The following is a 12,156-nucleotide window of genomic DNA, read 5'->3' as shown; positions in this document are numbered from 1 at the left end:
ACAAAAAACATAACTCTGATAATGTGCACTGTCCTTGAAGTTGATTGGTCCACACCCGAGACAGCTTTCCTTAGAGCCTAGTCTCACATGGGTTGGACCAGATGACGCCAAAAGGCGCACAACTCAAAGACAATGCACCATCAGAGTATGAGCTCGGGGCAAGCATCTACACTATGGGAACCTCATTTGCCAGTAAAAATATGATAATTGTTTTTTTACCCTTCTATCTGGCAACAAAACTGACACCTTATTACAAGGAGTCATGTTTGCATAGACCGCAATACCTGCAGTCATAATACAAACAAAAAACATAACTCTGATAATGTGCACTGTCCTTGAAGTGCATTGTCTTTGAGTTGTGTGCCTTTTGGCGTCATCTGGTTCAACCCATGTGAGACTAGGCTCTAAGGAAAGCTGTCTCGGGTGTGGACCAATCAACTTCAAGGACAGTGCACATTATCAGAATTATGTTTTTTGTTTGTATTATGACTGCAGGTATTGCGGTCTATGCAAACATGACTCCTTGTAAAAAGGTGTCAGTTTTGTTGCCAGATAGAAGGGTAAAAAAACAATTATCATGGTACAGTCATGCGAAGTTTCTCGAACTCCATGGTCAAACACAGTTGTGAATAACTGTTGAAGCTAAAGAACGTCCCTTATGTACCTGCAAGTGCACAAACAGCTCTTACTCCCAGCCAAGTGACTTTACCAATCCAAAAGCCCTGGTCTGTGAACGCTCTTCTAGGCCTTCACCAGGTCTTTGACGATGTGCCGTGGTGAATGTAACCAGACGCGAACTGCGTTGACTTCCACATGAGTTAGAGGACAAAAAACAATCCAGCTCCCGTGTACTTCACAAGTTACGTATTGATTGTGTAACTTGATGTTACTTTATAAAAATGTTAAACTACATTGCTGCGCCCATTTATCACGACCCCATACTATGAGGTAGACTTTAAATTTTGACTTAAAACTTTCGTGATTGCAGTGACTTTACCGAAAGAACCAAAGAATAGGTAGACTTTACTTTGTGGAGTTGCCAAGATTCATAATTCGTGTGTCGCGGTGTCCTTACATGCCCAAGTGAATTCACATCTTGTGTGTTTCCTCTCAGCCCCTTCAGATTATCATTTCAGTGCCGCTTCAAAGGTCTGTGTATGCTCCTCGGGTTTTTGCACTCATGGAATTGGGGACGTGCACTCATTTCGTCCACACGTTAGGGAGTACCGGTTTCCAATGAGGGTCCTGCAGGTGACGCTTGGTCATTTGGGTTTGCAAACGAGGTCTGAGGATTATGACTCTTTGCTGCTCATGTGAATGCCACCAGCCCCCATGGACTTTCTAAAGTGGCGAATGAGAGCCGCTTATATAGAGCCATGGTGGTTACATCGCCGTTACTGCGATTTGTGTGGATCGTGATGTAAATGTCCAGCGATTTGCCAATTTGATGTTCTCATACAAATTACCATCCTCGATTCAATGACCGTGGCTAAGATCAGTGGCGAGCGATATCTAAACCGATCCAGGGCGCTCACCACCCCCTTCACCAACGCACACTGCTGGTCGGCTTGATGGACACTGTTTTAATGGGCAAATGCGCACCACCATTACAAATGACAAGAGGATGTCCTTTTCGTGTGGCGCTGCATGCAATGGCTTCGTCCCACCCCATCTCCATAATTCTGTGCGACAGTGTTTCTGCTCACCAAAGCAAAAAGTCACCACACTCGTGGATTTGAACGTACTCAATGTCCGTTCTAGAAATACAGTGTGAATGACTTAACGATACACAGCCACAGCAGCAATACAAGTTTCCCGCATGGCCTCATCCCATCCACCGCATTCATTCATTTATTTTATTTATTTTTTACAAACTCGATTCGGGAGGTAGGGGGAGTAGTGCATTGGTTGAGCGAATTGCGCTGTGAACCCGGCGAGCTAAATTCGATCCCCCGGCCGTGGCCAACACCATCGTGCGAGTGACGTTTGAACCGGTCCCTCCACACCCGCCCCCTTCAGCGACCCTCACTGACCAGCGCGTTGAAGTACGGTTAAAGAATTCCCATGACCGGTGTGGTTGACAAAGGGCCCGACAATCCTTGTTTAACAATTATGAGAAAACTGCAATAAAGCAGTTCACATTTAACTACATTTGCACAAAAAACTCATACATTTAAGTATATAGAATGTTGAAAACACTTCCAGGGCATCTGCAGAGACAAATATTGGAAACCGCTGCCCCCTGGCATTCACCCACGGCTTTGCCTGAGCTTGCAGCCTGCCGCGTCTTATGCAACGGGGTTGTGCGCTCACTCTCTGACGATTGAGCGGGGGGAACGGGTGTGTGCTGTGGGCAACCACTCTTGCAGTTGTGCTGCTCGTGGATTCACGAGCCTTTGACGCACAGCACGCGCTGTTCTTTTTTTCTATCTCTAACGAGATACTTGCTGCAAACATCCACTGTGTGCGCTGTGCACTATTTTAAATCACAATATTCCACTGTGCAACGGTGGTGCCCATGCCCAGTAAACTCGGAACGCTGGCCCAACGTTGGGCCAACGTTGGACCTACATTGGACTAACATAGGCCCAATGTTGGGCCTAGGTTTGTTCAACGTTGGGCCTACATTGGACTAACATAGGCCCAACGTTGGGCCTAGGTTGGTTCAACGTTGGTCCAACGTTGGGCCTACATTGGACTAACATAGGCCCAACGTTGGGCCTAGGTTGGTTCAACGTTGGTCCAACGGTGGGCCTACATTGGACTAACGTAGGCCCAACATTGGACCAACGTTGGTCCAACCAAACGTTCCAACGTTGCCCCAACGTTGGCACGTGTCCTGGATGACCCTTATAAGCAAATCAAAAGCACTGCGAGCATTTGCAAGTACATTGTTGAAGGCACAAACAAACGTTGGAAATAATCTAGATTTCATTGTCAAATTTAGCAATAATTACACTACAGAGAAAGCCTGCACAGTTACCATTGTATTTGCAGATACTTTATTGGTTAATTGTTTTGAAATGTATCAAATAACTTGTAAGAGTAGAGTAAACCGGCCACTTTTGGCCTAACGTTGCAAGTTCACTGAGACCTCGGTGCACACACCTCTGCATTGTGCTCTCCCGTCGACCCGTCTGCTGTGCCGTAGACAGTATTCGAATGCATCGCACGACTCTCGCAATACTTGAAATTCTTACGGATCTACAGAAGCGCTGCACATTTTAACAAACGTTTGTGTGCTACATATTGGGCAGCTTTACAACGAAAACAAATTCATAGATGGCAATACGTATTTACAGCTGCTGTTGTACAGTAAACGCGATGTGCATGTGAAATGTATGCTTCGGTGGTAAACATGCAACGTTCGCCCAATGTTGGTCCAACGTTGGTCCAACATTGGGCCAACGGTTCCAATCACATGCCGATGTTGGTGGAACGTTGCATCTTTACGGATTTCCTGTTGATGATTAAATATTAATCATTATGCTCTGAGTAATAGAGTACTCGTTTTAAGATGCAATCAAGCAGGCATGCTGATGACACAGATCATCTGGACCATGATAAAATGAAAATAATTATCATAAATACATCACGACATCCTGAAGTGAGCAGGCTTCGTGTCATTTAACAGAGACACCAGCCACAGAAACTCGTGCAGATGCCGGTGTAAAGCCAGGCCATGACATTGAGATCAATACCGCCCACCCTCTGGAAGCAGATGTCACTTCGAGCAAGGGAAAGGAGGAAAACCCTCTCCCAAAGAAAAGCGAAACTTGTTCATTTGCTGAAGTGCCTTCCGGTGGAGAAGAAGAAGAGCGTGAGTTCGCATTGGAACAAGACGCCATGCGTGGATTTAAGACGTCTTCCTTCACAGGCATTAAAGTAGACGCCCGTGACGGCGGTGACCTCGAAGGAGCGGCAGTCTCCAGTGAAACCGCTTCCTCTAAAGCAGAGGGCGCTGTAACAGGGGACGGCGTTATCATTCGCGAGCCTGAGGTCGCTAAAGAAATTACGATTCCGGATCGCAAAGACAGAAGCGCAGAAAATGCAGAGGACTTCAAATTGCTGCCAACCATGGAACGAGTCGAAACCACTGAGATCCTGAACCCCACTGAGATCCTGAACCCCACTGAGATCCTGAACTCCACTGAGATGATGAAGCCCACTGAGATCCTGAACCCAACGAAAGATCAGAGCTCGGTGGATGAAGGCCAGGGTCCTGCGTCGTCTGGATTCACGTGCGATGACGACACGGCCACGCATGACCCAGAACTGTCCACAAACACTTGCGTCGACTCCAACGTGTCGTTTGCTGAGCATCAGGTGCATTCTGTTCATATGGAATCGAACAAAGTCTTTCAAGATAAAGTATGTCTGAATACTAAGGTTGAGAATCGTGACGAATTACATCGATTCCTGGAACAACCGGACGCAGAAATAAACAACAAAAAGGCACCTCCTAACATCATTGTGAGTAACTTAACAGAAGTTCCAAACGAGGAGGAAGAGGAGAATGCTGCTTGTGTTGTTGAATCTTCAGTGCACTCTGATGGCTTCTGTGAAGAGCAGTTTGAGGGACCTGACTCTGAGAGCGAATGCCACGGGAAGGCTCCGGCTGCGGACAAAATCCCCGACGATTGCGAAGTGTCGCACGACACCTCAGAGGACGCCCATCACGCAGCGGACGGACCGGCGGCACTCTCACCCCAACGTCACACCTCACCTCCGTGCTCCGCAGCTGGCGATGGAACCAAGCGTGACGGCGAGTACCTGTCATTCCACCAGGAGTACAGTCGGCAGTCTTCTCAGGATATACCAGAAATACTTGAACTGAGTCGTGAGGAGTACGTCCCACAGTCACCTCCATCCTCTTGCCCCCCAGATAGCGACGCCAAGGAAGAACACAGGTTCGTACCCGAAGTTACGAGTGCCGGCGATGAGAAGCTTTCAGAAAACAGCACTTACCCTGACCACTTTATCACCGAGTATCCCACAGGAGCTTCTCCCGAATGCTCATTCGGCAGCAACTACTCGGCCATCTGCCCTGCGCTGTCACCTCCAAAAAACATTGGCCCTGAAGTGTCTACAGTTGATTCGTTTTTGGCCCCCATTGATGTGCCCGGGCCTGAACATGAAGCGGACAAGTATGAAGATCTACCAAAGCAAGAATCCAGTAATGAAACTGCAGAGGGAACTGAAGCCAGTGTTCATTTAAAAATCGAGGGCAAGGGGAGTCCTGCGGAAGGGGCGCACGTGACGCCGCCCGATGACCTTGCCCCAGCACTCCACGAGCACGCAGAATGCTTGGGGGGATCGGCCTTGTCCTCCAGCAGGCGCGAAGCCGAAGGCGAGATGGACCCGGAGACGAAAGAGCAAGCGGTGGCCGCAGTGGTAGCGGCGATTCCTTCGGAAGCAGGCGGTCCTCAGGGGGGGCCGCCTGCCGTGGAACACGTCAGCAGGCATGAGCATGCGAGCGCGGCGGCCAGTTCAGGGGCGCTCAGTCAAGTGGAATGCGCCGCGGTGGTGCCCAAGACGACTTGGCACAAAAGGCCCCTCGAAGTGCCCATCGCCAGTTTAAGCGATGGCACTGACAGTTCACGTAATCTCCGGGGGGGCAGGGTCTGCATCTCACAAAGCGAGGGCAGAGACGATGAGCTTGATAGGCCCTCGGAAACGACGGCCGGGGTCCTGCCGGATGAACGTAATGAGGGCAGACGTGGTTTGACCGAGACTGTGACAGAATCTAGCGAATGTAGTAGTAGTGACCTGGACGAGGGAGAATTCAAGTGTGAGCGAGAATCGATGCCTGCGTGCGTTGCTGACATCACAAACGACACATCTGAATTGGAAGACTTTGAAAAAAACGAAAATGCGATCATACAGGACGGAGGCAATGAGGAGGCTGCTTCGACCGATATCATCGGCACGTCGGTCACTTCTGAAGCGCTTGGAGGAGATGCGGGACATCTCGTCTCCTCCTCCAGCAGCAGCGATGACGACGACGTTGAATCAGAACGCAAAACCACTGCTGCCGAGTCACTTCAGCGGGAGCGTGCAGTTGCCGACGACCGGCCAGGAGAAGCGGTTGGCGCAGAGGTGAAAAGTGAATTTCCACAGGACCCACCTATGCAAGACCAACAGGTCCCCATGGCAACGGAAGTGGTGGAGTCCGTGATCATGATCGAGGAGGACATCCTCACCGTCATCCAGACGACCACGGTGGAGACGGTGGAGCTCACGGCAGACGAGGCAGACTTTAGCCTGTCCGAGGCACTCGACGAGCCGTCCGAGCGGGATGTGGCAGAGCGGCGAGCCGACAACGCGACGGAGGTGGACGTGGACACGGAGGACCTCAGCGTGGCCACCGACGTCATATTCTCAGATCTGTCACTAACTGAAAAGACTGCACGCTGTGACGACCGAGGTAATTGGGCGCCCGCCCGTCCACGGCGGCCACATGCACGCGCACACGCACGTACCCGGGGGGGGGGAGGGGGGCATAACCATTCATCGCGGTTCCTCTAGCCGTCCAGCGCAGCATTTTCACGACTTGAATCATGGCGATTCGATTCAAGAACCACTTAGTTGTTGAAATTGTAGTGAAATTATTGGAATTTAGCAGCTTCTAGCTGCTACAGCTATCATATGAGCCTGTTACATACAATATACTGTATATAAATCAAATGTATTGCTTCCTACACACCTAGTCTTTGCATGTCTCATCAGCTTAGACAATTAATAATCGATGTTAATCGATTAATCATTACACCACCATTTTGGCGTTAACTACCTCGCCTGGTAGACAGGAAGTCGTGGGCTCGATCCCGACCCTGACGCCTGCTGTATATTTGGAGTTTGCATGTTCTCCCCCGTGGTCGCATGGATTTTTTTTCAGGACCTCCGGTTTTTCCCTCCACATATAGAATCAACATCATGTGTTTAGAGTATTTGGCTGCTATAAATTTCCACATGATCAGCCACTTCGTTGAGCTATCATTTGTGATGGCCAGGTAGCTCGTATTGTAACATACAAAATTATTTTTCAATTAAATGTGTCACATTTAATGAATGTCTTAATTGCCTGACAGGTGAAAATGCCAGAGATGCTGCAACAGAGGCTGCGCGAGGGGATTCCCGTTCGATGCCCGCTCGCGAATTCGCAGCGTGGCAACACGATCAGAGGAAGCCGGTCAAAGCCCTCGATAGAAGAAACAATCCATCGAAAATACCGAGCTCGCGTAAAAATCAAGACCCCAGGCCTGACCCACAGGACAAGAATAAGAAGAAAGGTTCTCCTTACCATCATAAATATAATTGCGCATTCGCAGCACGTATGTATGCATGTGCGTTGAACTTCTTACGCGCCGTTCGCAGCCAACCGTGAGAATCGGAGGTGTGCGGAGGAAGGACAACAAACTAAACACACAAAAAGCTATTTTTAAGAAATGAGTTTTCAATCCAGCAACGTTCGCCGGTCGTCGATATTATTGTGCGTCAGTTGAGTCGTTGACGGGGGGTTTCGTTGTGCGATTGAAAGCCTGCGTGCGCGTGTCTCTCCGTGTTGCCGACACAAGCATCAGGTAGGAGCGCAGAGCCCACGAAACGAGCCGTCGTTCGTCTTAGAGCACCCGCCCGGAGGAACGGCGCGGGCGATGCCGAAGTGTCGCACGGTAGACGGAGATCGAAAGGTGATCGACGACGCGTGGGGTCCCCCCCCCCACCATCGGGTTCCAAAAACGTCGTCGTCGCGTCCTTTCGCTTTAATTTCTTGCATCTCATGAAATCTGTGTTTGTGTTCTGTCAACCCTCCGTTTTATACCGTGCGCCTTCTTACGTTCAATTTGCCTTTCCTGCAGGATTCACCGTGATGCACATTGCCCTGCCGTGGCTTTGTTTACCATGAACCCTGCAGCTCCTTCTGTCTTTAAGTTGCAGCAAACGCTGATGTGACAATTCACAAACAGTCGCCACGAGTTTGCGCTTTTGCACGATATTTTCATTTGCCGTGTTCCGAGTGTGTGTGTTTTTGTGCTGGTGCGTTGAGGGTTTATTTGGGTTGACGTTTGCTGTGCTTATTCGCTAATTTTGCCATTCGCTAATTTTGCAATTCACTAATTTCGCCATTCACTAATTTTGCCATTCGATAATTTCTCTCTCTTTATGTATGTGCCATGTCCTTTCTAAAGGAAGTCGGATATCATGGACTTTCAACTTAGTTCTGTCCATGATATTATATACTCAAGAAATGTTGCATAATACTCCCAGTTGCAGCCAATTGTTCAAATGTCTGATGCACTTAAGTCGCTGTCTTTCCCGGCTTCTTTTACCTATTGTTGTCCCGGTCAAAACATTACATTCAGTCTCTTGTTTTCTCATTACATGCCATAGAAATCTAACTTGCCTGTCAATTATTCTCGTACTTTATCTGGTTGTGTATCTGCTGCTATCCGTAATGCATGTGTGTTACTCATCGTGTGTCCATGAAAAGTTGCAAATCCTTAAAAAACACATTCTTGTTGCTTTTAGTTTGCTGATAGGATCTTTGTTATTGTCCAGCTTTCATTTACTACTAATTTACTAAATAGAAGATGTTTAGTTAATGTTCTACCCAAATGAGCATAAAGGCAGTGCTTACCTCCTGTTTACAGCCCAGAGCCAGTGAGGACATTCCCTATTATTAAAGCAGCGCTGTGGTATATCTATAGTAGTATATCTATAGGACAACCACTGTGGACTTCCTCACAAAATTGGTACTTATTTAATCGACCCCAGAGAGATGGTGGGCTGAGTCAACCCCCAACTCGGAGTTTAACTCTTAACCTTTCGACTGTGAGCCACCTGGCTGGGCTGTTTGTTGAAGCAACACATTTATAGGTTCATCCTCTTCGTCGTTCATGCCACCTAGCATCATCTAAGTATACGTAACGGGTGCTTTGTTATTTAAAGCAAGAGAAGCTGCATTATGTATCCGCGCGATGGTATCTGTTTTTATTAATTAATTAAATTTGTGGTTTTTCTGTAACCTTTATATTTTGTCACTTTTGGAAAGTTACGAGAACGGAAAACTGGCATTCGTCCGGAACAAGCAGTCCCACAAAACACCGCAAGGTAACCTCCCTGCGGGAGTCTCATCAGCTGCACACGCTCCTCTTCCATCCAACGAGAGAAATGAAACACAATTTTTTTTATTTTACCGGGTAAGGCCCCACTGAGCTACATGGACCTGGCGATCACAAATGGATAGCTCAACGAAGTGGCTTATCATAATGTGGAAATTTACATGAGTAGCTAAATACTCTAAACACGTGATGTTGATTACTAAATGTGGAGGGGAAAAAACGGAGGGACCCGGAGAAAAATCCACGTGGCCACGCGGAGATAGACACGCAAACTCTAAATATACAGCAGGCATCAAGGTCGGAGATCGAACCCACGACCTCCTGCATACAAGGCGAGGTAGTTGACATCTCACCACGCGGGGCCCCAACGAGGGACCAGGTAATGAGGGGGTAGAGAGAGGCTTGCTGTGGCTCTGCCGTGAGTGGGGCTGCGCAATGGCTGTGATAATAATGAGAAGCTAGGAGCAAGACGTTGCTGTACACTTCCAGTCAATAGCATTGAGAGCATGCATGTACAGTATGTCGACCTTCATACGCACCGTACGTGGCCAACCGTCCTAACCGAAGATGTGGGGGAAGGACAACAAGCTAAACACAAGCAGTTCTCAAGAAGTTAGTTTTAAATCCTAATATTGGAAGAAAGAGTGGTCCAGACGGCCACAAAAGCAAATCTGAAAGCGCGTGATGCGGTGACCGCCTTTGTTCGATAGTTGAGCCAAAAGCCGCTGCAGCGAGGATAACCGGAGTTTGCGACATGGTTTATTCTCCTTGACGAGCTCAGTATGAGTTGTACAACACGGGTTTGTGTAATACAGCATTGTCATCATCGACATCAACAGCCACGATCATGATCGGATATGCCAGATAACATCCACATGTTGTAAACAGCAAGTCAGCAAGTCAAATCCAGGTGTCCTGCATGTACCCAGTGATTCACTCCGCCTCCTGCTCCTTAGCCTTACCAGCCGACGCCATGGCTGATAGAACCAAACCTGTTGCAGATAGGAGGGGGGGGGGGGGGTCACAGCTGAACAACCATACTTCATTGCGTTGGTGCAGGTATCGCCTGAGAAGGGAATGGACACAGTGGTTTGTGAACAGTGCTCTTAGCCCGGTGCTTTTCACCCTCTGGGCGCTCGCTCCACGCCTCTGCATCTTCAAATTCAAAATGAGGCCTCCTCATGCAAGACTCCCAACCTCCATGTTAGGGGCACCGTGGTTTGCGATATGTTAACTACCTCACCTGGTGTATAGGAGGTCGTGGGTTCGATCCGGACCCTGCTGCCAGCTGCTGTATATTTGGAATTTGCGTGTCTCTCTCCCCGTGGTCGTGTGGATTTTTCTCCGGGCCCTCCGGTGTTTCCCTCCACATTTAGAAACGTGCGTTTAGAGTATTTGGCTGCTATAAATTTCCATGATGATGAGTCACTTCTTTTGAGCTATCATTTGTGGCCAGGTTGCTTCTGAAAAAGAGATTTGTAGCTCAGTGGGCCTTACCTGGTATAATAAAAAATAGTTTATTTTAGTTTTCTATACTGTATCATAGAAACCACCATTACATGTTAACTATAGTGAGAATAAACCTAGATATATTTCTCCGTCAGCCTCGGACTATCAGAGAAGTGTGCAGTTTATTGCAGTAGATCTCACTACAAATCAGTTCCTGCCACCCGAAACCCAAGATGCCATTTCCCAGACTCGGGACAAACCTGGACAGGTGGCAACCCTGATGAGATCACTCTCATTTTCACATGTAAGGACGTATGTTGAACTTCCTTCGCGCTGTACGTAACCAACCGTACTAATCGCACGTTTGATAATCAAGTGACAGGCTAATGGCATTTGATGGAATGCTGAAACGTCGTGTGCTTGTTATAGAGTTAACTCTGGTTATCCTTGGGCAGAAAATTTCTGGTTATGGATGAACCGCGCTCATTCGCACCTTTCACACGCCCTGGTTAATTGACCAGCTGTTCCTCACTCGAGGGTGCCCATGTGACTGCAGAAACGTCTGCAAGTAAACCGGTTACTTGGATGAAGCAATGAAAACAGATGGCGCATTCTACATCTGCACCCCCAGTCTCGCGAGCTAGACATTAAATACGCGCTACAACCAACTTCACGTATGCTTTGTATTTCTCCATTATTTAGAGTATTTGGTTGTTATAATTTCCACGTGACAAGCCATTTCGTTGAGCTATCATTTGTGGCCAGGTCGCTTCTGAAATAGAAGCTGATACCTCAGTGGGCTTTACCTGGTAACATTTCATAGTTAAGTCTTTACGTGTAATTTGTTTTAGTGATTTGCTTACCTTTCCTATACTTTTCACTCCTTTAGTATTTTCGTATTATTTGATGTTGTAACGTTCTGACGTCACGCCCCTACTGGACATCTGTGAAAAAAAGAGCTTCATAGCTCATCGGATTCCTCCTCCGGCAGTCTAAATCAATATTCTGATCCTGATTCCGATTATCCGGACCACTGCTGCCCTCCCTCCCACCCTCCAGTTCCCATGATACCGGACAAATCTCGAGTTGGCTGCAAAAGGCAGCGGGGCAGAGCCTAAAGCTGGGAAGATTTAATTATGTCTTCCATTGTTACCATTTGTTCCATCTGTGTGCGTCGGCATACAACCCTGCGATGTAACACGGACAACGTTCTCCTGTTGTTGTTGCTTGCCCGTTTGCCGCGCACCTTCTTTTCTTTCACGTAAAAAAGAAAATGCATTGAAATAATTTTTGAAGATGTGAAACAGTCACTTTTCTTTTGTCGCACGCTCCCCACAGGCAGGGGTCCTGGAAGAATCATCCCAAAGTAACCCAGGGCACCCATCCAGCATGTCCCCGTCAGCCTACAGAGCCAGCGCCAGGTCCTTCTCGGTCACCCCCAAGAGGCCGACGAGTGAGTAACGGCCCATGACGCTCCGCCAGCACCCCCTCGTTCACGGCTCACGCCCTGGGGTGAAGCGCGTTGAATTGTGCGTCAGTGCATTGGTGTGTATTGAATCTATCACGCGGTGGTGCCGTAGTGTAA

General features: G+C 48.2%; 1 protein-coding gene across 1 annotated transcript; it reads left to right on the top strand.

Annotated features, from left to right (window-relative positions):
* The first annotated feature begins 2,701 nt into the window (after nt 1-2,701).
* Nucleotides 2,702-11,937, top strand: LOC144724504 (uncharacterized). Its single transcript, XM_078603708.1, has 4 exons — nt 2,702-6,427; nt 7,092-7,691; nt 9,053-9,111; nt 11,910-11,937. Exons 1-2 carry the CDS (start codon nt 3,847-3,849, stop codon nt 7,385-7,387), a joined length of 2,877 nt encoding a protein of 958 aa, XP_078459834.1. The 5' UTR covers nt 2,702-3,846; the 3' UTR covers nt 7,388-7,691; nt 9,053-9,111; nt 11,910-11,937.
* The last annotated feature ends 219 nt before the right edge of the window (nt 11,938-12,156 follow it).

This window comes from Lampetra planeri, chromosome 21 (assembly GCF_965212315.1).
Source record: "Lampetra planeri chromosome 21, kcLamPlan1.2.h2, whole genome shotgun sequence".
NCBI lineage: Eukaryota > Metazoa > Chordata > Hyperoartia > Petromyzontiformes > Petromyzontidae > Lampetra > Lampetra planeri.
This window is presented reverse-complemented; position numbering and strand designations above follow the sequence as displayed.